Source organism: Mesoplodon bidens (genome assembly GCF_964165515.1).
Source record: "Mesoplodon bidens genome assembly, chromosome: 4".
Classification (NCBI taxonomy): Eukaryota; Metazoa; Chordata; class Mammalia; order Artiodactyla; family Ziphiidae; genus Mesoplodon; species Mesoplodon bidens.
Genome location: NC_138160.1, coordinates 12,650,137 through 12,674,796, shown reverse-complemented (window position 1 = coordinate 12,674,796; position 24,660 = coordinate 12,650,137). Strand labels below are relative to the sequence as shown.

The following is a 24,660-nucleotide window of genomic DNA, read 5'->3' as shown; positions in this document are numbered from 1 at the left end:
ATTCATTCTTTAACACCAGGAACGTCCAGGCACAGCGGACCACCCTGCACGTGCTACTCTTTTTCTATCTGGACAGCAGCAAAACTCACTGGAGTGGGAAAATTGGAAGCAGGTGACTGTGTGTATCTAAAGATAGTTTTTTTAAGTCCACAGACTTGACTTATATGCCAAATGGACTCCCAAGTTACGCTTCTTACAGAATCCAAGAAAAGGATCTTTACTTCCCCATAACTATCTTCAAAGTCTCTCTAGGCGACCCCTAGACGTTTCAGGAAGTTTGGTCCCACCGAGGTCACTCTCTTACTATCTTTAAAATCAATAAAAAATCCTTCTAAAATAACTCAGTTTTGTTCAAGTTTACCTAGATAAATGACTTCTATTAGATTGGACTTTTGTTGGTATCTCACAGTTTTTATTTGCATTTCCTTGAATATGTGTTGGCCATTTTGTACTTTGAATTGTCTATTTCCCTTTTGGACTGCCTTCCTTATTGATTTGAGGAAGCCTTATTTTAATCCTGTATATATAATTCTTTGTCTGATTTGTAATGTAACTGTTCTCTCCCAGTTTGTGGTTAGCCTTTTTTTAATTTTTATTTTTTTGCGGTACGCGGGCCTCTCACTGTTATGGCCTCTCCCGTTGCGGAGCACAGGCTCCAGACACGCAGGCTCAGCGGCCATGGCTCACGGGCCCAGCCGCTCCACAGCATGTGGGATCTTCCCGGACCAGGGCACAAACCCGTGTCCCCTGCATCGGCAGGCGGACTCTCAACCACTGCGCCACCAGAGAAGCCCTAGCCTTTTTTTAATGTTATGTTTTACATTATAATACAGTACAACTGGATTCTTTTCTCCATGTACAGTTCTATGAATTTTAATATATAGAATCACCACCACAGCCAGGATACAAAACAGTTCCATCATCCCTCAAAATGCCCCTTACACTGCCCCTCTGTAGTCAAGCTCTCCCCACCCCTAATTCCTGGCAATCAACCAATCTGTTCTCTGTCCCTGCAATTCTATTTTTTTGAGAATGTCGTACAAGTGGAATCCTATGTAGCCTTTTGAAACAGGCTTCCTTCACTCAGCATCAGCCGAATGGATGTACCAGTTTATCTGTTCACACCTACTCCTTTTAACGCTAACGACCACAGCAGACAGCAAAGGGCCTTAGCCCTTCCCAGCAGCATACCAAGTACCTTCCTGAGACTGAAAGAAAAGCGGGGAGGGCCATGCAGCTGGCAGGACCTTGCAGAAACCCCTCCTGAAGAGAAACCAGGTGCAGTTCATCGCTGTCCACAACAGGGCTACAAACTGTAAGAAAATAAGCCTGATGAACTCACGCGGACACTGCTAACGCAAAGTACCCTAGACCAAGAATCTATTCTGTGTGTTCACTAACGTTTTCATTAAAGCTTCCCCTGTCAGGGTAACTGGTAAAAGGTACTCATTTATGACAGAGCCCAAATGGTGTGATGCTTCCAAAGCACAAGATCTGCTCCATAGATTACTCCGCAATCCTCCCCAACCAGAGAAGAGTAGACGTGTGGCTGATCAAAGAAGTCAGTAATCTACAATTCAAGTATATGTATCACCAAAGGGAGGTTTCATATTGCCAGAGCACATCTGGCATTAGATCAAATAGTCCAGACTGACCAGGAGGTCTCACAAGGAAAAAACCCCAGAAACCCCAGAGAAACGCCTTTCTGCAGCTCAAGCCCCTACACCCTGCGCTTCACAGTCCACACACCCCACTCTCACTCTCGCTCTGGCCCTAGACATATAACCTTTCCCAGAGGGCAGGTGGTTCAGAACTTGGGTTTCCAGGGGCTTCCTTACGTGGAGAGGGAAAGAAAAAGAGGAAATTAAGGTAACAGCTATTCCGTGAGCAAACTGAGCACTTCCATTACCAAATGAGAAGTGAAGATGAGACTCAGGCACTCGCCAACCATTAACCGCTGGGGCGAGAATTCCCATAAACAAGACCGTCTGCGCGGAAGGCTCAAGGATGTCACAATGCTGGGAGACGGCGTTGGCAACTCTAGCCGGGGTCTCCTCTTTGTCAGGTGGCAGAGACGGAGTGGCATCGCGGTCTGGTCGGGGCCGAGCACTGTGGCAGGGGCAGGAGCCAGGGGCTCGGGCAGGCAGTGCCTCCACAGCGGGAACAGGAGCCCAGGGCCACGGAGAGTAGGCAGCGGGGAAGGCACCCTGCAGGGTCCTGATCCACACAGCCTGGCTCCTTTCTGCTCCTTTGCCCTAATTCAGAGACACAGCGACAGCGATACCCAGAATGGCTGCAGGTGAAGAAGAAGAAGAAGAAGAAGAAGAAAAACAATACAGCTGCCAGAATTCCCATTCGCAAGGCACACTGGGAAGGTTCCCGTGCACGCTCATCCCCTTGCCCAGGGCTTGCTGGACAGCTCAGCGGCAGAATCTGGAGGAGAACACAAGAGACCTCTGTCTCTGCACCATCTAATCCCTCTCACCCCTTCTGCACCCCTGGGCCCATCCTGTTCACTGCCCACGAGTGAGGCTTCAGCGGGGCTGAGAAGCAGGGAGAAGATACAAAAGACAGCATCTCTGTCCACAAGACAAACACCACAGTCACCCCGGTCAGTTCACCCAAGTGCACTCAGCCGAACACTCGCGAGAGGAAGAAATGAGCAGCGGCGTCAGAGGCCGCACTACCTTTCAGGGCCATGCGGTAGGGTTCGCACCCAAAGCCAGTTCTTCACCTTCCACGGAGTAGCTACTGTTCTGCCAGCAGCGCTACTAAAAATGTGTCAAGACAATGCACTTAAGGAAACAAAAACGAATTCACGATAGAACCGAGGAGGAAAGAAGGGGCTTGTTAAGACTGCTTTTTATAGCAAAACACAATCCATCCCTAGCAACGTAAGTGACTTTACTAGGCAGTAAAGTGTGGCTACTGAGCGAGAATTTGACTTTTCTCTGGAATTCCACCAAGGATATGAGAGAAAATTTTCTCAGTAGAGGAGTCAAGTAAATAAACTTAAATATCAGATAGAGCTGATTTAGATTATAACAGCTCCAAACACATCTTTCACTTAGAAACAAATCCCAAATCTATCATAACATTTAAGAGGTCTGAAAAGGCCACCCTAAACACATATTTTTCATATACATTTGAAAAACATACTTAAACCCATGCCCCATCTCAAAGAGAACCACTGGCTTCATTTAAATCTTGGTTAATCATTTAAATGGTTTAAATGGCTTCATCTAAATCTTCATTTGAATCTTGGATGGTTAAACCGCAAAGGAAAAAATATAATATTCCATGTCAGTAAGTCAGTTTACAAGGTCTCAATGGAAAGTTTCCTTCAATGATTGTTTTACTGCTCTTTGACTTCTTGAAAATCGCTTACAGGATATTTTCAGCTACCTCTCTGCTCTCCTCTAAAACTGAGCTTCACTCTGCCACTGAGAAAGGGGAAACCAACATTCATTATCAAGTTTCATTTTCTTCAACTTTCCTTTTCAAAACACTGAGGGTAACAAGGACCAACTGATCATTATTATTGGTGCTAACAAAGACCAAAGCCGCCAGGCTTCTAAATATACAAAGCAGCAGCAACACAAGCTCAGAAGCCAGCTACTTAAGTGGTGTTAGAAGCATAAATACAAAGACAAATTCCCTCGATATTCCACGAGGAAACCATTATACCAACATAGAAGGATATGCAGACTGCTCCCTCACTAAGGGACAGGCTCGACTGTCTTCACATATTCCACCGGAAAGAGAAGTGCTGCAGCCAGGAGTCCAGAATAAGGTTTAGTAATGAAAGGAACACAGCACGATGAGCCGTGACGCTTCATAATAACCACAAACCCTTATTCTCTGCACATTCATTTAATGCAGACCTAAAACATGCCAAGCAGGTTAAAAATAATGCATTTATGTAAGTACCCCACACACACTCTAGAAAGGTTAAAGGGAAAGCTCTGAAAGAATGACTTATTGCCACAAGAACAGAGCCCCAAAAGAGACTGGCAATAAAAGTGATTGGTCCCGGTGGGACTGAGAACTAATGTAGGCAAAGTCCTGGCCATGACAGGCTTCCGGGAAAGAAGCCCAGAGTCAGGGGCATGCTTCCCGGCCCTGACCCCACCTCTGCCGGAGCTCCACTCTGAGCAAGTCATTCAACCTCCCTAGAAGCCTGCTTCCTCTTCCATAAAATTTTTTTTAAAAAATGTTTTTTAATGGACCAGCTCACGTTTGTGATGCCTTTTTAAAAGAAAAGTGAAGAATAACCACTAGGTGCTGGGGGCTCAGAGGGAACTACGGAATCCAAGGAGGAAACAGCCCCTGAGCCATCTCCCCAGACCCTCTCCAAGGGCAGGAGTCCTGCTCCCAGCACCCAGCTCCAAACCCTGGCAGGTGGCAGTGCCCCTGCTTGAGAGTGTCTAGGAATCATGACAGCCCATTCTATGCCTGAACTGCTCTAATTATTTAAAAGTTCTATCAAGCTAAATTCTCCTTCTTTCATCCAACCATGGGTACCAGTTTTCAATCGGTGACTACAAGGATAAAATTTAATGCGGGACAGACAAGGAACAAAAAGGAGGAAAGAAAATAAGGCAGCCAAGCAAACAGTTCCAGGGCCAAGAAATGAAAGGCAACCAGTAGAAACGCCTTGTCTAAGTCAGACTGGCAATCTTAAGTACCAGGCTCACGACACCCTGGAAAAATGTTCACACCCTGATCTTTCCATCCCAGTCAACGAGATCCTATTTCCTGTGTTTCTACATCTTAGGGGAAAATGTTCGATTTTACTAACGGACTTGACCTCTCTGTTCAGCCATCCACATTCAACCCAAACTGCCCGGGAGGACCCCTGCCTGAGCCATTCTACCAGTTGAGGTCCCCACCCAGGATCCTCCGGCTTCATCTGTCTAAACGTTCGTCCCATCCCACCCGACCAATCCAAATGAATGGTCCCTCTCCACCCGCCCTCTGCCAGATATCACTGCCCTAGATGCTGGAGCCAAGATCTAGGTCAGGGATTCAGAGTTGCCCAAAGGAGGGAAAGGCACTTTTAAAAGATGTCCCAGGCTACCCCTGGGATGGGACAGCGTAACTGCTGCCTACTTAAAATCTGCTCTGGTTCCTGATTCCAAGTCAGATAACTAAAGGGGCAGTTTGCCCAATCATTTTGGAAGGAGGAAGAAAGGAATAAACCCGTGGGCAGCACCGACTGGCTCTGACCCAAACTGAACATGTACAGGAGACCAAGCAGACGAGCAGAAGCACAGGCCTAGGCATGGCCGCCAACAGATTTACCTCGCCAGGTAAAGCCTGCGGACAGCCACACGGACTGGGAGCAAGTTTTCTGTGAGCAGCCAGTCCAACCTGATGTCTTTTGAGGCTCTTCTGAGCGAAAGAAGTGATTTCTCTACTATGCATAATAAAGGTATAAGAAAGTCTGGTCTCAGAAAGCACCAAAAATTCCATCACCAGGGCACAGGCACCCTTCTACGAGAAAGGAGCTGAATTCTGCACAGAATCCATTATTCTGTGACAGGTGGTAAAGACAGAGAGAAGACCTACTAGAGTTAGCTGCAGGGCATGAAGGGAAGACGTCCCAGGTCTGCTATTAAGAGGTAAGGTGGGGCTTCTCTATCGGGCTAGTTGCACAAAAAAAGGGCTTTCGTTTGAAGGAGTTCATGTTTTCCTAAACCTTTGCTTTCTGCGGGGACCTCGCGGGGAGAGGGCGCAGTGGGGAGTATATTAACCCCAAGCTGACAGTGTTGAGTCGGCGTATGTCACTCCCAGCCACAACCAATCTCTTATAACGACTCAAAAGTAACCCCACCTGACAAGGACCAAGAAAACGAGGGAAGACAGTACTAAACCAGGGATGCACCGGCACTGCTCACTTCTGCCTCCGACCATCGCCCTCCCGCTGCAAATTGCTCCCTGTGACCCGGATTACCGAACTGATCTCACCGAATCTGGCGACTTGATTTTGAAAGAGGCCACGAAGGAAAGTGAGCCGCCGGCCTCCGGGGCGCGCCCCGTCGCAGGCCGCTCCCCCGACGTCCCCGGCCCAGCCGTCCTCCCGGGAGCCGCCGCCAGCACTCCGCACGCGCCCTGCGCCCGCCCGCCCGCCGCGGCCCCGACCTGGCCCGCCCTCCTCGGCTCTCCAGCGCCGAGTCTGCATCCTCCCTGACCCGCACCTGGCCCGCTGGGCGCTGCGCTCCGGGCTGCGGGCCCCGAGGCTGCCGCCGCCCGGACGCGCCAGCCAACGGGACTGGGCTCGGGGACGCGGGGCGCGGGGCCAGCTCACGCGGGATCTGGGCCCGGGCGGGAGGAGGCGCCGCAGCCGGGGTCCCGGGGACGCCCTGTCACGCCTCCCGCGCCTCCTCCCCGCGGGCCGGCCGCAAAGCTCGCCTCTCCCGCGGCCACCCCCCTCCTCGCCCGAGAGACACCGGGCCACCTGGCACTGCCTCCCAGGCAGTGCCCCGCTAGTGCCGGCCCCGCGCCGCCCTCCGGGGTCACCACGTTCCCAGATGTCCCTCCCGGGCCACCCCCGGAGACAATGGCTCACCCATCGCCCGGCCGGCCGCGCTTCATGTCTGCCACCTCCCTCCTCCCTGGGCGGCGGGTGCCATGGCTGCCCCGTTTCCCAGAAGTGTAGATCGAGTCTGGGGAGGTGACACGCTAGAGGACCGAGCGAAGAAACCAGGCGGCTTACGGGGTCGACGAGGGGCCAGGGACAAATCAGACCCGGAGACCAGCCCAGATGAGAGCCCGCATTCCCGGGCCTGGCCCCGCCGCCCCCGTCCTCTCGGCCTCCGGGACAGGGGCCTCCGCCCTCGCCGTCCCCGCCGCCGCCTCCTCGGCCCTCCCTCGAAAGAGACAAAGAGCCGGCGCCCCAACCGGTGGAGCTGTAGCCTCCGGGGCGGGCGACAGGGAGATTTCACCCTGGAACGAGGGGCGGGCGCAGGGAAGGGCGAGCCGGCGGCGTCCGGGCCGAGCCGCGGCACGGGGGGCGGCGCAGGCAGCGGGACCCGCCGGTGTGGAGCCGGGAGCCCCGGCGCCGGGCAGCGGCCTGAGCGAGCGCGCTCCGGGCCCGACGGGCGGGCGAGCACCGGGCGCGCCAGGGCCCGCGGACCGCGCCTCCGCGGCGGGGTTGGCGGAGCGCGCGCGGGCAGCGGCGCAGTTGCACTCACCGGATCGGAAGAAGGCCGCGATGTCGGCCAGGTCCTTGGCCGCCTCCTCGGCCCCCTCGCCGGCGCCGCCCCCGCAGCCCGAGCTCACCGCGCTGGCCGTGGCGGCGGGGCCGGAGGACGCGGCGGGGGCGGCGGCGCCGCCGCTGCTGCCGCTCATGGCTGCGGCGGCGCCCGCGGCCGCGCCCGGCTCGGGCCCCGCGCCCCTAGCACCGCGCGCCGCCCGCTCCGCGCCTGGCCTGGCGGCGCCGAGCGCCCAGCTGCCCGCGCCCTGCGCGTGGACGCAGAGCCCCGGGGCGGCGGCGGGCGGCGGCGACGGCGGCGGCTCGGCCGGAGGAGCGCGCCCACATAGACGAGGACTCCGCCCGAGAGCCGCGAGCCGGCCGCGGGGCGGGGGCACGGAGCCACGGCCTCGGCGGCGCCGGCCGGAGCGCGGGCAGCAGCGCGCACCGTGCCGGACACGCAGTCGCGAGGGCGGGGGCCCGTGGCCGGCGGGAGCTCCGGGATCACGGGCGCCGGCGGCAGCCGCGAGCCTCCATCTTGATTTCAAATGGGGAAGGAAGGAGGGGGAGGGGGGAAATCACGGCAGAGGGAACCCGGGTGAAAGGAAAAGGGAGAGCAGGGAAAGGAGAGAGGAAGGAAAAAAAAAAAAGAGGGGCTTCGGCAATTTCCGGCGAATATCGTCAGGGGCCGGAGCGTGGGCTCGGCGGGTGGGCGGGGCCTGTGGTGGGCGGGGCCTGGCGGGAGAGGCGGGGCGGCGCCGGGGTGCCGGTCGCCCAAAAGCCGGCGGATGGCTGTGGGAGCGTTCAGTCTTGCTCCTTCTCCCGGGCAGCTGCAACCCTTGGAAGGAGCAGGAGCGCTCTGACCAGCGAGGGCGGCCCTTTCCAGGCCCAGCGCTGCGCCCCCCGCCGGGCGCTCGCTCCTGCTGCGCGAGGCCGTCCTCGGGGCGCTTGAGCTGTTTACTGCGGCTCTCGCCCGCGGGGCCGGCTGACTCCGGCATGGGACCGGTGTGTTTCTCGTTGGCTCGGCGCGGGCACCGGCACGTAGACGGGGCTCCATAATAGTTGTTGAATAGAGAGATCGTGAAAATGGGTGTTGTGTACTCCAGTCCCAGAGGGAGCAGCGCAAGCCTCTGGACTCCTGGGGGACGTCTTCTCGTCTGTAAAATGGGATTGCGGACTCACAGCCACCCCACCAGAATGTAGAGAATGGGGAAGGTGATGGTGGCTGAGGAGACCAAAGGACATGAGGGGTAGGTGACATCCAGCTTTACGGAGGACCCGTGTCAAGCCAGCATTTGACAAATATTCAGGTACAAACGCCTATGACGTGGCTGCAAGCAAAGGGAGCAGAAGTTATGGGTGTCAGAAGTTAAAGGAGCCAATGCTGCCGAAAACAAGGAGAGAGAGAAACAAGATGGATTTAAAAAAAAAAAAAAAAAGACTGATGAATACTGTTGAAACCAGTATACATGTATACTGCAAATGAACAATTGAGTAAATAAATAGTGGGTGGTGGATACCAGGTTTTTCACTGTTGGAGAGGGAGGCTAGAATGATCCCTGTGGTACGGGATTAGAGTTGGAGACATCAGTATGAATTCATGTTTAGCTTACTATAGACACAGATGGATATATAGAAAGATTTACAGATATGTATATTTACAGGGGCTAGCACAGGTACATCTATTTCCTTGCTCTGTCAGCTGAGTGGGCTTAGAAACAACACTCCTGTAGCAAGATGCACACCAGGCACCCAGATCTTGTTATTACCACCATTCTTCTGTAGAAGGAACCTGGGCTCTTCAGGGGGGTGGCTGACTCTAGGACTAGGGCAGGAAATATACAAGAGAGCCTGGAGCATCTTCTTGTGCCAGAAGGTAAGGAAGGGCTGAAAAAAAAAAATTTTTTTTTAATTAATCAACAACCAGAACAATCATGGGCACACAGGAGCCAGCTGAAAGAGCTCCCAGTGACCAAAGCTGTAACAATGTGAACAGCAAAATAAAGCAATATTTGATTATACCCAAAGTATAAAATAAATATCCATGAGCCCATATTGATATAATTCAACGATTGAATAAGTAACTAATTGAGAGAGAAGAGACAAATATCCCATGCAGAAGAATTCACAATCATTACCTAGATCCTCTGCCCTCAATGAGATGGAATAGAAATTCCCTCTCCTTAACTACGGGCTGCACTTAGCGACTTCCAGCGTACAAAATGGAAAGGGGGAGGGGAGAGTAACTTTACAATGAAGAAAGCTGATAAACACTATTTCAGCCACATGATCAAGGTTAACAGCAGTGATAAATCACATGGATGGTATATACCCTTGATACGATGTAATGAAAATGGCACTTTACCTCTGTGGTCTTCCTCCCAGAAACACAGTCTAATTATGAGGAAAACATCAGAAAAATCCCAGTTGAGAGACAGTCTACCAGTACTTCCCCAAACCACCAAGGTCAACAAAGATAAGGAGAGTCTGGAAAACTGTCACAGTCAGGAGGAGCCCAAGGGAACATGACAACAAACTGTAATGGAGTATTCCTAAGGACCCTGGGACCAAAAAAGGACATTAGGTAGAAACTAAGAAAATATGACTAATATGTGGACTGTAGTTCATAATAATCTACCAATACGGATTCATTAATTGTGAGTAATATGGGAAAAGTAGACATGGGGTATACGGGAACCCTGTACTATCTTCACAACTTTCCTGTAAATCTGAATCTATTCTAAAATAGAAGGGTTTTTTTTAAATTTTTAATTGTATGTAGAATCTCAAAAATAAAAAATTCAGTAAGTCCAAATTTCTCAGGTGTGCTGCCCATGTTTCTTTTTCTTAGTTTTCTGTTGGGTAATTTCTATCTCCAGCTCTTCTTCCTCCTCATGGCTTAATCCTAATTCAGGGAAAACAATTTCCAGGAATTTTCTTTGTCAATTGAGTACATTCCCCTTCCTGCCTTCTAATCTCCCAGAGGTATTGGTGACATCACAGCATGGGGTGGGGATGGGGAGATTGCACCCGGTCCTTGGTCATCATGGGTTCATGCTGGCACTGGTGCCGATGTGTGTCCCGTGTGTGTCTGCCTCCCCAGTGCTCCTGCGACAGGCATTGCCATGACCTTGTTGTTTTCTGATGTTGCATCCTGCCCACCCAACCATGGGGCCTCTGTAGGTCTGCTGGCAGTCAGCGCCTCTCCCGAGCTACTCCCAAGCAGTCAGGGAGACGTTCAGCTGCTCACTGGGATGCTCAGTCCCACCCCCTCCCACCCCACCCCAGAAAGTAAGGCCAAATTCTCTCTGCTCCCAGACCCCTCAAGTCTACCTGGGCACAGACTTCCTTCCTCAGAGATTCGTATCGGGGTCTAATGCTATCCATTTCCTCTCCCGCAAATTGCAGAATTATTATTTCCTCTGCAGGAAGAAAACTTCTCTCCAGGTTTGACATACTTTCTTCAAAATCTTTTATTTGGGACATAACCTTCGTGTTCTTAGGAGACTCCGTTTTAAATGTATAAACTCCAATTCTTCCCTCTGCCATAGATTCCAGAAGTGTCTCTTGAAATTCAGAAGCCAAGTGTTGACTTCTTTCTTTCCCTCTGAATCCCTTTCATAGTACCCTGTCCTGCAGGTAGTGAATACCGATCCCCCCTCTGTTGCCTAAATGGTGGAGAAAGGTCAAAAATTTGAAAACATCAAAACTGCTGGGGGGCAGGGGGCAAACTGAATGTCATGCAGTCACAGAAAGATCAGCCATCCCTTAGTGGTGGTACTTGGGAAGTGTCCATTGGAAAAAGCTAACTCCTGTTGGAGGGTTCTTGGGTGGAGGCAAGTTCTAGATGTTGGGAGTTGGCCTGAAAGGGAATGTTGACTGCATGGTAATGACTGCTAAGGGTGTTGGGATCAGAGTGGAATGACTGGTGTGTGTTTGGACAAAAAGAGCTGTCTAGTGTTGAGACCCAGATAGTGACCAATTCTTCTGTCTCAGGTAGAGTCATTTCCAAGAAAGCTCAATAGAAGACTTTGTGTCTGAGTGTGGGACGTGCGGGAAGGCGCACCCAGACTGCAATAAGAGAAAGAGGCTGCACACAGGGTTTTTTTTACCTTCTGCCATCTGAGCATGTGTAGGGGGATCTAAACAGGGTTTCATGACAGCTGCTGTTGATCCTGCCCCACTTTCAAAATTCAGCTCGAATTTCATCCCCTTTCGTGAAGCTGCTACAGTACATTAACTCGAATTGACCTCTCCCTTCTCTGTATTCTGGAGTACCACTCGTTCTGGCATTTGATCGTGTACTGCATTATATTATTTGAAGCCTTTGAGTTTAATGTCTTGCCTACAAGATGGGGAGATCCCTTGCAGTCAGTACACAAGCATCAGCCTGTCTCCTGTGTGCCTAGATCTATACCAGTCCCCAAGCCATGGGGCAAAAGAAATGGAGAAAGCCAGTTGGGGGACACAGGGTAAGTTGTCTAGTCAATATCCTTTCTCTCCTTCTTATCAGAACTCATGCCCGGCTAATATACTCCATTTCCCAGCTCTGAGGGCTATGTGACAGAGTGTTGGCCACTGAGTGGAAGGGACTGGGCAGGACTCAGAAGAAAGTGTTCAGACACAGCAAGGGCATGCACTTAGCCCTTTGCCCTTTGTCCTCCACAGAACACAGACAAAATGCTGGAGGTGAAGAGGCCATCGTGTGACTGCAAGAAGGTAAACATGAGAACAGAAGCACGTGGTACAGATGGATGAGTGAGCTGTCCTTCTCTGGGCTTCTTATTGCATAGAAACATATAAGAAAAAGAAGACCCTGATTTAATTAGGTGGCTGTCAGTTGGGTGTTCAGGTTTTGTTTTGTTCTGTTTTGTTTGAATTTATTTATTTGGCTGCGCCGGATCTTAGTTGCGGCTTCCGGGATCTTTTTTTTTAGTTGAGGCATGCGGGATCTTTAGTTGTGGCATGCGAAACTCTTAGTTTCAGCATGTGGGATCTAGTTCCCTGACCAGGGATTAAACCCAGGCCCCCTGCATCGGGAGTGCAAACTCTTAGCCACTGGACCACCAAGGAAGTCCCAGGTGTTTAGTTTTGTGCAGCCAAACCAGCTCTGACGGATAGACCAGTTATGGTTCTTTATCAGCGCTTCTCAAACTTTTCCACCATGGAAACCCTAAAGATGGAGGAGAGTGAAGAGGCGGGTGAAAGTTGTATCTCTGGGGATCGTGGAGAGGAACTGAAGCAGCCACCATGAGATGAACTTCAAAAAGCTGCCAGCTTTTTCTTAGAAATGCATGTGAATTTTTCCTTCTCCTTACACATCTATATTTATTTTAATATATAAACAATGTCTTAACTCACTTACCAGTTGTTTTGGGTTGACTTGTGTCCTCCTCTAAAAAAAGATGTGTTGAAGTCTTAACCCCCAAAACCTTAAATTGTGACCTTGTTTGGAAGTAGGGTCATTGCAGATATAATTCAAATGAGGTCATACTGGAGTAGGATGGGCCCCTAATCCAATACAGCTGGTATCCTCATAAGAAGATAGCCATATAAGAATAGAAATGCACAGGGAGAATGCCTCATGGAGATGGAGAATTATAGATGCATCTACAAGCCAAGAAACACCAAAGGTGGCCAGCAAACTACCAGAAGCTAGCAGAGAAGCAAGGAAGGATTCCCCTACAGGTTTCAGAGGGAACACAGCCCTACTGGCACCTTGCTTTCAGACTTCTAACCTCCAGAACCAAGGCAATATATTCCTATTGTTTTAAGCCACCCAGTTTTGGGTTCTTACAGTTATGGCAGCCCTAGGATACTCACAAGCTAAACCCGTCCTCCAAACTTTTGAGCGAAACTGTCATTCTAGAGAGAAATGTATACGTTGATCTTATAGATAATATTTGATGAGTGATTAAGATAAAGAAAATGAAAGAATCTAGAGGAATGTGGAGAGTTCCAGGTTAAGAGGTTTTCAGGAGTGAATCGATGTTAATACAGACATGCTATGGAAATGTCCAGGTGACCTCTTGAGCTGTGGGGCTTTACCTCTGGCCAGAATTGGAACTCTAACTCTAAATGTGAGCTAAAGAGCATAAAGATACCTGGAGATTTAACTTGACTAATCTGCTATGGAAATGAGTGTGGAAAGTAAGTAGGGCATAGGGCAGAGGGCTGCCATATGCCATACAGTGGGTAGCATTGTGTGATGTGACTTGTGTCCTGAGAGTCCCCAGCTGGTCCTGGGGCAGGTAAAAGGAGGAAAGCGGACCCACAGGGGCCAGGGCATCTAATTCAACCCAGGCCATGCTAAGTTGGCGCACAAAGCAGTACAAATAGACCCAGCTTCTTTCTTTGATTTGGGGTGACCTCCACTAAGCTACTAAAAGGTCCAAGCCAGAACCCTACTTGTTATGCTCTGAACCTGTATTCACAGGCATGGGACCCCAGGCATGGCTGCCTGGCCTTGTGGGTTGATTGGTAAGAGTCTCTTGAGCTCCTTCACTCCAGTATTTTTTTTAGCCATTGAGATAGCTCTGAATATACAAATTAAGCAAAGACACCCGGTGGGAGGTGGAAGAGAGAGTTAGGTGGAATAAGCCTGGGAAAGGAACAGGGGATGGAAATTGGGAGTATCTGAGGTGGACAGTGGACAAAAAATATGTGTGTGTGCGTGTGTGCATGTACCTGCACACGTGTGTGCAGACATGCTTATGCATGTTTGTAGGGTATGAGTTGATGAAGATCTGGAAGTTCTGGTAGCAGGGAAACCCAATTATACATGAAGAAAAGATAAAGATAGATTTGGCTTTAAAATGAGCTCCGATGTGGAAGTTGCAAGGTTTTATTATTACTGGTATGTTAATGAGAAGAGTGTACAGGAGCAGTGACAGTATCTATATTTGCTGCCTTGGTTTCAAACTGAACTATGTTACAGCTCATTACTTAATAACTGCTGGCTTTCTGTCCCCGTCCAGGAACCCAGAGAATTCCAGATTGAATCCCCAGGCCCAAATATGCAGATTGTGAAATTCTACCAGGTGGGAAATTCAGTCAGTCTGATCCTGGCCAACTTCTGGTCTTCCAGATTTCTGGAATGGATAAAGACTCCTGGGCGTGCTAACACCTTAAACCTCTATCACTTAATCCCTTTTAGAGAGGATTCGTGGATTAACCCAGCCTTGGCAAGAGTAATAAGAAGGATGAAAGAAGGAAAAGAGCAATGGAAGGCACCAGTAAATAAAGCACCTACTTTGCTTTTGACTGGTCTTACTGCCTCTGTTTAGTGTAGACCCTCAGAAAGTTCTGATCCTAGTTCCTTGGCAGAGGTAGTGAAGATTCTTCTATTTGGGGCTCCCTGATAACTCACTGAAGACCCCACAGGCAACGGCCCTGAGGCAGCCTGTTCGGTTTGGCTATTTGAGGAAGGGAAGGGAGACCACCGTGGCTGAGTGTGGGGGGAACAGGAGATGCAGTCGGTAGAGCAGAGTGGCCTCATCACGTAAAACCTCATAGGTTCTTTGTGAGGACCCTGCCTTACAGTCGGAATGAGATCACAGGTGTGGTTCGCTGTATAAGGAGATTCTAAGTGATTTAAGGTCAAAAGTTGGAAATTGTGTGGACTCCTCAGAATGTTAGAAAATAAAGCAGAAGTCTGTAAAAAGCTTGACACAGACAGTCGTTGAGAGAGCTGCTAGAAACCAGCAGCTGTCACCCCCCAGGGTAAAGGCTCTGGATGATGCTTGAGGACCGTCACACCAACGAATGGGACCTGCGCCAGGCAGAGCTGACCGGGAGCACAAGGATACCCACGTGCGGAGGGAAAGCTGGGGTGGCCCTGGGCGACTGGCCTGGTCCTTGCTGCCCACTGCGACATGGAGCCGATGTGTTGTGCAGCTACACCTCGGAGGACTTCTTCCCTCACCAGCCTGAGGGGGTCCTGCCCATGCACCTCCATCTCCTTTTCCCACCCAGCTGTCTGCTCTTAGGGACCTAGAGACAAGAAGAGACACAACAAGAAAACCACTTTTTAGACAGCATCTCAGGCATCTTTGTATTTTTTTTTTAATTTTTATTGGAGTACAGTTGATTTACAACGTTGCGTTAGTTTCAGGTGTACAGCAAAGTGAATCAGTTATACATATACGTATATCCACTCTTTTTTTTTTTTTTTGAGATTCCTTTCAACCTCAGGCCTCTTTTTACTTCTTGTTTCTTTATCTCTGGCCTCAGAGTAAAATCAGGGGCTACGCAAAGCAACAAGGAACTCCAATTAGTGGATTGGATTTATTTTCAAAACCAGTACAGTTGACTGTCTTCTTCCAGAGACGCCAGTTACATAGCATCACGGAGAAAAAAGAAGTCCCAGTGAGAACTAGTTTTCGGTGCCTCTTCTGACACTGACTAGCTGTGTGATCCTGGGTGAGTGAACTAGAGAAATGAACGTTGCCTGCTTGACCATGGCCTTCAGGAGCTGCCCTCCTCCCCAGGAAGACCTCATGTGCATCACTGCTTGTACCCGCTAGCTCCCATCTGCCCCTCATCCATCCCTACCTCCTTCGTTGGAGGGGGAAGAAAGTACCTGGAGACAAGCCAGACTGAGCTCATTCCTACTTGAATTGGGAAACTTGGAGAAAGAGGCAAGGGGACAGGGCAACTAGGCAGCAGGAGAAGTAACTGCAGGGAATGGATGGGAGGGAGGCCCCCCAGTGCTACTTCCCTGATGCCAGGCTGTTCACCAGTCCCCTCGGTTTAGCCCCTACAGTAAACCCTTCTCCTGAGACCACCTGAGGGGGTCTCTAGCTCAAAGCATCCCACTGGAAAGGAATCAGTTGCAGGGGACAGTTCTAGGTCACAGACCCTCACTGAGCTATGGCTTTGGAGCAGAACTGGGGACAGGGCATAGATCCCCTCCTCCCCACATCCTGGGACAGGATCAGTGAAGCCCACAATCAGCAGTTTGGGGACAGCTGATGAGCTATCCCTGTGCTTTCTCAAGGGTGGACCCTGTGGGCCCACTGGAGGAAAGAGAAAGCCTCCGACAGAGAGCCACTTAAAGGAGGAAATGAAGGTGAGGGGGACCAAGCCTTTGAATTACCCTCCTCCCAGCCTTGAGCCTGCAGTCTACTTCTGTGAAAACACCAAAATGGTCATGCACACTGTTGATTCACCCAGTTTCAGCACTGGCTGAATTCTCAACCTTTCTCTGTTTCTACAAATAGCATTAAAGATTCCAGAAAGTACAATGGAGATATCTGAGAGTCATTGCAGGGACTAACCTCCGCCCTGCCCCTAGGCATCACAACCCTCCCCCGACTTCCGTCCTCTCTCTCCTGGACAAGCACAGTGACCTCAGACTTCCGTCCTCTCTCTCCTGGACAAGCACAGTGACCTCAACAACCCTGAGGCAACCGTGGGGCTAGGCTGAGAATGCCACCCGGCTCTGAGGTGGGGCAACATGCAAATCAGATCAGGGAGGAGAGGGGAGGTGGCTCCCAGTCTTTGCACGCTGCTCTGCAACTGGCCTCCAAGGAGCCACGCTACAGAGGACAATGTTTATGGGAGTCACAGAGGAGCAGGGGTGGCACCACAGGATCGTTGCCCACAACACAGCCTTGGACGGGACACAAAGGCATGTACAGGTGCTCGGTCCCTGCTCTGTGACTCCAAAATCCAAAAGTTCTGAAAATCAATGTCTTCTGTAACTCTTTTGGTGGCAAAAACTGACTTAACATATGTGAGGCTATGGGCATACTTTATCTATCTCATTTAGGGTGAATCATATTTTTGCTGCAGAAATACAGCAGGATGTGATTGTGGGGATACAGCCCAAGAGGCTACTGGGGGTATTAAGCATTTTACAGTATACAAACTGCGTTACCTTTCCATATCTGAAATTTTTTAAATGAACTTCAGAAAGGGTCAGAATTCTGAAATCCATCTGGTTCCTAAGGTTTTAGATAGGGAATTGTGGACATAGAGATTGTATACAAATGGCCAATAAGCACAGAAAAAGATGTTGAACATAATTAGCCATCAGGAAAGTGCCAACCAAACCACAGTGAGATACCACTTCACACCCACTAGAATGGCTGTAATCAAAAAGGCATCCAGAAACAAGTTCTTACAAGGATATAGGGAAACTAGAATCTCATTCCTTGTTGGTGGGAATGTAAAATGGTGCAGCCACTTTAGAAAACAGTTTGGCAGTTCTTCAAAAAGTTAAACATAGAGTTACCATATGACCCAGCTACTCTCGTCCTAGATATATAACCAAGAGAAATGAAAACTTGTGTCCACACAAAAATCTCTATGCAAATGTTCATGGCAGCATTATTCATGATAGCAAAAGACTGGAAACAATCCAACTGCCATCAATTGATGAATGTATGAAGAAAATGTATATCCACGCAATGGAATATTATTCAGCCGCAAAAGGAATGAAGTACTGACACCTGCTACAACACAGATGAATCTTGAAAACATTATGCTAAGTGAAAGAAGCCAGTCACAAAAGGCCACATATTGTGTAATTCTATTTATATAAAAATATCCAGAGTAGGCAAATCCATGGAGACAGAAAGTAGATTAGTGGTTGCCAGGGGCTGAGGGAGGGAGCATTGAGTTGTGTACTTAAAATGGGCAAATTGTGTAGTATATGAATTATATCTCAAAAAAGCTGTTGAAACAGAAATAAATACAAATTGAATCTGGTAGATACAGCTGTGGCTAATTCAAAACAAGGCAGTAGAATGTCAGGGCAGGTGCTATGGATTGAATGTATCCCTGCAAGATTCATATGTTGAAATCCTAACCCCCAAGGTGATGGTACTAGGAGGTGATTAGGTTGTGAGGTGGAGTCCCCATGAATGGAATCAGTGCCCTTATAAAAGAGGCTCCACAGAACTCTCTTGCCCCTTCCGCAGGGTTACAGTGAAAAGACAGCCATCAAGGAAGAAAAGCCTTGCTAGACACTGAATCTGCCGGCCCCATGATTTTGGATTTCCCAGCCTCCGGAAGTGTAACAAATCAATCCTTGTTGTTTCTAAGCCACCTAGTTTATGGTGTTTTGTTATAGCAGCTCAAACACATTAAGACTGCATCTCGGGAAATTCTTAGGCCCTCACATAAAGGAAGAAAAGGTGAAATTGTCCAAAACAGGCTGCTGCAGTAGTAGAGACTTTGAGGGGTTCCTCCCAGGGGGAAAAATACGCTAACAACCATGAGATTCAGGGATCTGACCATACACCCCACCATCCTCAACTGACTGGTCTCACAGGGCCGGGTGGGAATCTCCCATGGCAGGTGCTGTCCCTGAGCAGCCACAGTGGATGGTGCTCTTCCGCCACTAGCCAGAGGGCTTCAGGGATCTTTCCTAAAGGAGGTGTCTGTGGCAGTTGCTTCCCTTGAACTGCACAGTCTTATGAAGGGTGTGCAGCTACTGGTTCATTCACTCTTTGGTCAAGTACCGAAGAAGTTTTAAAGTGCCAGGAGAGAATCATAGCAAAACCCATGGAAGAGTGGACCTTCCTAGGGACTGTGGAATAAGAGGCAAACAAGTGGCCCTTGGTAGAGTTTCCAGATACAGTGATTTACTTGTGGCCCCATAGTTCAACAGGGAGGAAGCCAGAGAAACAAACAGTCCAATGTCTCTCTCCTCCCACCCTCTATCTGCTGCCTGTGCCTCCCATTGCCTGCACCCGACTGGGAGCGAGAACAAGGGAGGCTGTGGATGAGTCCATAGCCATCAGACTCCTGAGGACAGAGAGGAGTGAAGAAAGGTAGAGGGCACATCTAGTGGACAAAGGACGACATGATGAAGTGGCTCCAGCATCTGGAAGTCCTGAATCAGCCAACACTCAGCACCTGTCTGAGCATGACCCTGTGCATGGAGCTCTAAGTGACAAGACATGGTTGGAAGGATAAGACCCAGTCACTTGACAAGACAATTATGATTACAAAAGAGAATATGTGGGCCGCGGGTGGGGAACCCTGATGCCCAAGGAGACGGGAGGAACCCCAAAGTGAACTGGTAGGAAGTAGGGGCACTGAGGGGGGAGGAAAAGTGGAGGCCAGACAGGCTCAGTGCCCCTGAGGTCGGGGAGATCAGGAGAGGCAAGTGGGAGGAGCCATCCAGGAAGAGCAGAAGAGGAGCACAGTGCGATTGCCGTGCCCGCTCGGGCCAGGGAGCCTGCTGAGCTCCCAGGCCGGTCCCCTGCCCTCCAAAGCCCCCTCCAGGCTGCGTGGGTCCAGCGGGCATAGGAGGGAGGCCAGGGAGATCAGGAGAGGCAGGTGGGAGGGGCCCTCCCAGACTGGAGGAGCAGCAGAGGAGAGGAGGGAGTTTGCCCCCAGCACACTAGAGGTCAGGAAGGCTGCTGGGCTCCCAGGTGAGGTCCCCTGTCCTCTGAGACCAGGTGTGGGGGACACGCCTGGGCCCCTTCTGTTCCTTGACCCTAAGCCCCTCCCCCCACAGCCCCCAGGGCCTTTTCCAGCCCTGTGGGTCCTGAGCATTGGCCCTGCCCACCACCCAAACTCACCCTTGCTTGGTCCCCTACCCTCCACAGCCAAGGCCTTAACCCTCTTTTTTTTCTTTTCCCTCCTCCTCTTTTTTACTATTGTGGTACTAATGTACCTTCCGGTTGTTGTCATCTATATTTTTATTTTTATATTCTTCCTAACATATCTGTTAGTTTCCTACTCTAATTTTATTTTTTACTTGTTATCGTTCTTTTTTTCTTTTCTTTCTGCCCCAGGCAGCATGCGGGATCTTGGTTCAAGAACCTGGGCTCAGGCTGAAGCTCCTGCAGTGGGTGTTCCAAGTCCGAACCACTTGACTAACAGAGAACCTCAGACCACAGGGAATATTCATCGGAGTGAAGTCTCACGGAGTTCGTCTCAACACCAAGACCCAGCTCTACCCAAAAGCCTACAAACACCAGTGTTGGAAGCCTCAGGGCAAACAATCAGTAAGACAGGAACACAATCCCACTCGTAAAAAAAAAGGAAAAAAAAAAATGAGACGGCAAAAAAATATGACACAGATGAAGGAGCAAGGCAAAAACATACAAGACCAAATAAATGAAGAGGAAATAGGCAACCTACCTGAAAAAGAATTCAGAGTAATGATAGTAAAGATGATCCAGAATCTCGGAAATAGAATGGAGGCACAGACTGAGACAATACAAGAAAGGTTTAACAAAGATCTGGAAGAACTAAAGAACAAACAAACAATGATGAACAACACAATAACTGAAATGAAAAATACACTAGAAGGAATCAATAAAAGAATAAATGAGGCAGAAGAACGAATAAGTGAGCTGGAAGACAAGATGGTGGAAATAACTGCCGAGGAGCAGAAAAAAGAAAAAAGGATGAAAAGAATTGAAGACAATCTCAGAGACCTCTGGGACAACACTAACCACAACAACATTGGAATTATAGGGGTCTCAGAAGAAGAAGAAAAAAAGAAAGGGTTTGAGAAAATATTTGAAGAGATTATAGTTGAAAACTTCCCTAACATGGGAAAGGAAAGAGTCACCCAAGTGCAGTAAGCACAGAGAGTCCCAAACAGGATAAACTCTAGGAAAAACATACCAAGACACATATTAATCAAACTAACAAAAATTAAATACAAAGAAAAAATATTAAAAGCAGCAAGGGAAAAACAAAAAATAACATACAAAGGAATCCCCATAAGGTTATCATCTGATTTTTCAGCAGAAACTCAGCAGGCCAGAAGGGAGTGGCAGGATAAAGTGATGAAAGAGAAAAACCTACAACCAAGATTACTCTACCCAGCAAGGATCTCATTCAGATTTGATGGAGAAATCAAAAGCCTTTCAGACAAGCAAAAGCTAAGAGAATTCAGCACCACCAAACCAGCTTTACAACAAATGCTGAAGGAACTTCTCTAGGCGGGAAACACAAGAGGAGAAGAAGACCCACAAAAACAAACCCAAAACAATTAAGAAAATGTTAGTAGGAACTTACATATCGATAATAACCTTGAATGTAAATGGATTAAATGCCATAACCAAATGACACAGACTGGCTGAATGGATACAAAAACAAGGCCCATATATATGCTGTCTATAAGAGACCCACTTCAGATCTAGGGACACATACAGACTGAAAATGAAGGGTTGGAAAAAGATACTCCATGCAAATGGAAATCAAAAGAAATTTGGAGTAGCATTACTTGTATCAGATAAAATAGACTTTAAAATAAAGACTGTTACAAGAGATAAGGAAGGGCACTACATAATGATCAAGGGGTCAATCCAAGAAGAAGATATAACAATTACAAATATTTATGTACCCAACATAGGAACACCTCAATACATAAGGCAAATGCTAACAAACATGAAATGAGAAATCGACAGTAACTCAATAATAGTAGGGGACTTTAACACCCCACCTTCACCAATGGACAGATCATCCAAACAGAAAATAAATAAGGAAACACAAGCTTTAAATGATACAATAGACCAGAGAGATCTAATTGATATTTATAGAACATTCCACCCAAGAGAGGAAGCATACACTTTCCTCTCAAGTGCACATGAAACATTCTCCAGGATAGATCACATCTTGGGTCACAAATCAAGCCTCGAAAAAGTTAAGAAAATTGAAATCGTATCAACCATCTTTTCTGACCACAACGTTATGAGATTAGAAATCAACTACAGGAAAAAAAAACTGTAATAAAACACAAATACATGGAGACTAAACAGTATGCTACTAAATAACTAAGAGATCACTGAAGGAATCAAAGAAAAAATTAAAAAAATACATAGAAGCAAATGACAATGAAAACACAGCAACCCAAAACCTATGGGATACAGCAAAAGTAGTTCTAAGAGGGAATTTTATAGCAATACAATCTCACCTCAAGAAACAAGAAAAATCTCAAATAAGTAATCTAACAATACATTTAAAACAACTAGAGAAAGAAGGACAAAGAAAACCCAAAGTCAGTAGAAGGGAAGAAATCATAAAGATCAGAGCAGAAATAAATGAAATAGAAACAAAGAAAAAAATAGCAAAGATTAATAAAACTAAAAGCTCGTTCTTGGAGAAGATAAACAAAACCGACTAACCCTTAGCCAGACTCATCAAGAAAAAAAGGGAGAGGAAGCAAATCAATAAAATTAGAAATGAAAAAGGAGAAATCACAACTGACACCGCAGAAATACAAATGATTATAAGAGACTACTACAAACAACTATATGCCAATAAAATGGACAGCCATGAAGAAATGGACAAATTCTTGGAGAAGTACAATTTTCCAAGACTGAACCAGGAAGAATTAGAAAATATAAACAGACCTATCACAAGTAATGAAATTGAAACTGTAATTAAAATCTTCCAACAAACAGAAGTCCAGGACCAGATGGCTTCACAGGCAAATTCTATCAAACATTTAGAGAAGAGCTAACACTGATCCTTCTCAAATTATTCCAAAAAATTGCAGATGGAGAAACACTCTTAAATTCATTCTACGAAGCCACCATCACCATGACACCAAAACCAGAAAAAGATATCACAAACAAGAAAATTATAGACCAGTATCACTGATGAACATAGATGCAAAAATCCTGAATAAAATACTAGCAAAAAGAATCCAACAACATATTAAAAGGATCATACACCATGATCAAGTGGGATTTATCCCAGGAATGCAAGGATTCTTTTCCATAGGTGCAAATCAATCAATGTGATACACCACATTAACAAATTAAGGGATAAAAACCATATGATCAGCTCAATAAATGCAGAAAAAAATAAATGCAGAAAAAGCTTTTGACAATATTCAACACCCATTTATGATAAAAACTCTCCAGAAAATAGGCATAGAGGGAACCTGCCCCCAACATAATAAAGGCCATATATGGCAAACCTACAGCAAGCATCATACTCAATGGTGAAAAACTGAAAACATTTTCACTAAGATCAGGAACAAGACAAGGATGTCCACTTTCGCCACTCTTATTCAACATAGTTTTGGAAGTCCTAGCCACAGCAATCAGAGGAGAAAAAGAAATAAAAGGAATACAAATTGGAAATAAGACATTAAAAGGGCACTGTTTGCCAATGACATGATACTGTACATAGAAAATCCTAAAGATGCCACCAGAAAACTACTAGAAGTAATCAGTGAATTTGGTAAGGCTGCAGGATAGAAAATTAATGCACAGAAATCTGTGGCATTCCTATACACCAACAATGAAAAATCAGAAAGAGAAATTAAGGAAACACTCCCATTTACCACTGCAACAAAAAGAATAAAATACCTAGGAATAAACCTGCCTGAGGAGGTGAAAGACTTGTACTCAGAAAACTATAAAACACTGATGAAAGAAATCAAAGTTGACATAAACAGATGGAGAAATATACCATGTTCTAGACTGGGAGAATCAATATTGTGAAAATGACTATACTACCCAAAGCAATCTACAGATTCAATGCAATCCCTATCAAACTACTGATGACATTCTTCACAGAATTAAAACAAAAAATTTTACAGTTCATATGGAAACACAAAAGACCCCGAATTGCCAAAGCAATCTTGATAAAGAAAAATGGAGTTGGAGGAATCAGGCTCCCTGACTTCAAACTATACCGCAAAGCTACAGTAATCAAGACAGTATGGTACTGGCACAAAAACAGAAATATAGATCAATGGTACAGGATAGAATGCCCAGAGATTAACCCACGCTCATATGGTCACCTAATTTATGACAAAGGAGGCAAGAACATACAATGGAGAAAAGACAGCCTCTTCAATAAATGGTGCTGGGAAAACTGGACAGCTACATGTAAAAGAATGAAATTAGAACACTAACTAACACCATACACAAAAATAAACTCCAAATGGATTAAAGACTTAAATTTAAGACCAGACACTATAAAACTCTTAGAGGAAAACTTAGGAAAAACACTCTGACATAAATCACAGCAAGATTGTTTTGACCCACCTCCTAGAGTAACGGAAATAAAAACAAAAATAAACGGGACTTAAAAGCTTTTGCACAGCAAAGGAAACCATAAACAAGACAAAAAGACAACCCACAGAATGGGAGGAAATATTTGCAAATGAAACAACACACAAAGGATTAATCTCCAAAATATACAGACAGTTCATGGAACTCAATATCAAGAAAACAAACAATCCAGTTAATAAATGGGCAGAAGACCTAAATAGACATTTCACCAAGGAAGACATACAGATGGCCAAGAGGCACATGAAAAGATGCTCAACATCACTAATTACTAGAGAAATGCAAATCAAAACTACAATGAGGTATCACCTCACACCGTTTGAATGGCCATTATCAAAATATCTAAAAACAATAAATGCTGCAAAGGGTGTGGTGTAAAGGGAACCCTCCTGCCCTGTTGGTGGGAATGTAAATTGATACAGCCACTATGGAAAATAGTATGGAGGTTCCTTAAAAAACTAAAAA

The 24,660-nt window shown here is 47.4% G+C and overlaps 1 protein-coding gene and 1 long non-coding RNA gene across 4 annotated transcripts in view; one reads left to right on the top strand and one right to left on the bottom strand.

The window, feature by feature from the left end:
• The window catches only part of TRIO (trio Rho guanine nucleotide exchange factor), a gene marked incomplete at its 5' end in the record, with an annotated part of 386,192 nt that extends 378,839 nt beyond the window's left edge, over positions 1-7,353 (bottom strand). The window contains one exon of one of the 3 annotated variants that reach the window (XM_081233199.1): positions 7,197-7,353. In XM_081233199.1, the coding sequence (XP_081089325.1) occupies positions 7,197-7,353 (157 nt within the window). The other 2 variants (XM_081233200.1, XM_081233198.1) reach the window with 2 other exon arrangements.
• Positions 7,354-7,427: 74 nt separating this feature from the next.
• LOC308616810 lies at positions 7,428-12,225 on the top strand. The gene is made up of 3 exons (XR_014015755.1): positions 7,428-9,779; positions 11,520-11,667; positions 11,864-12,225. It is a non-coding gene; the product is annotated as an uncharacterized lncRNA (long non-coding RNA).
• Positions 12,226-24,660: the final 12,435 nt, after the last annotated feature.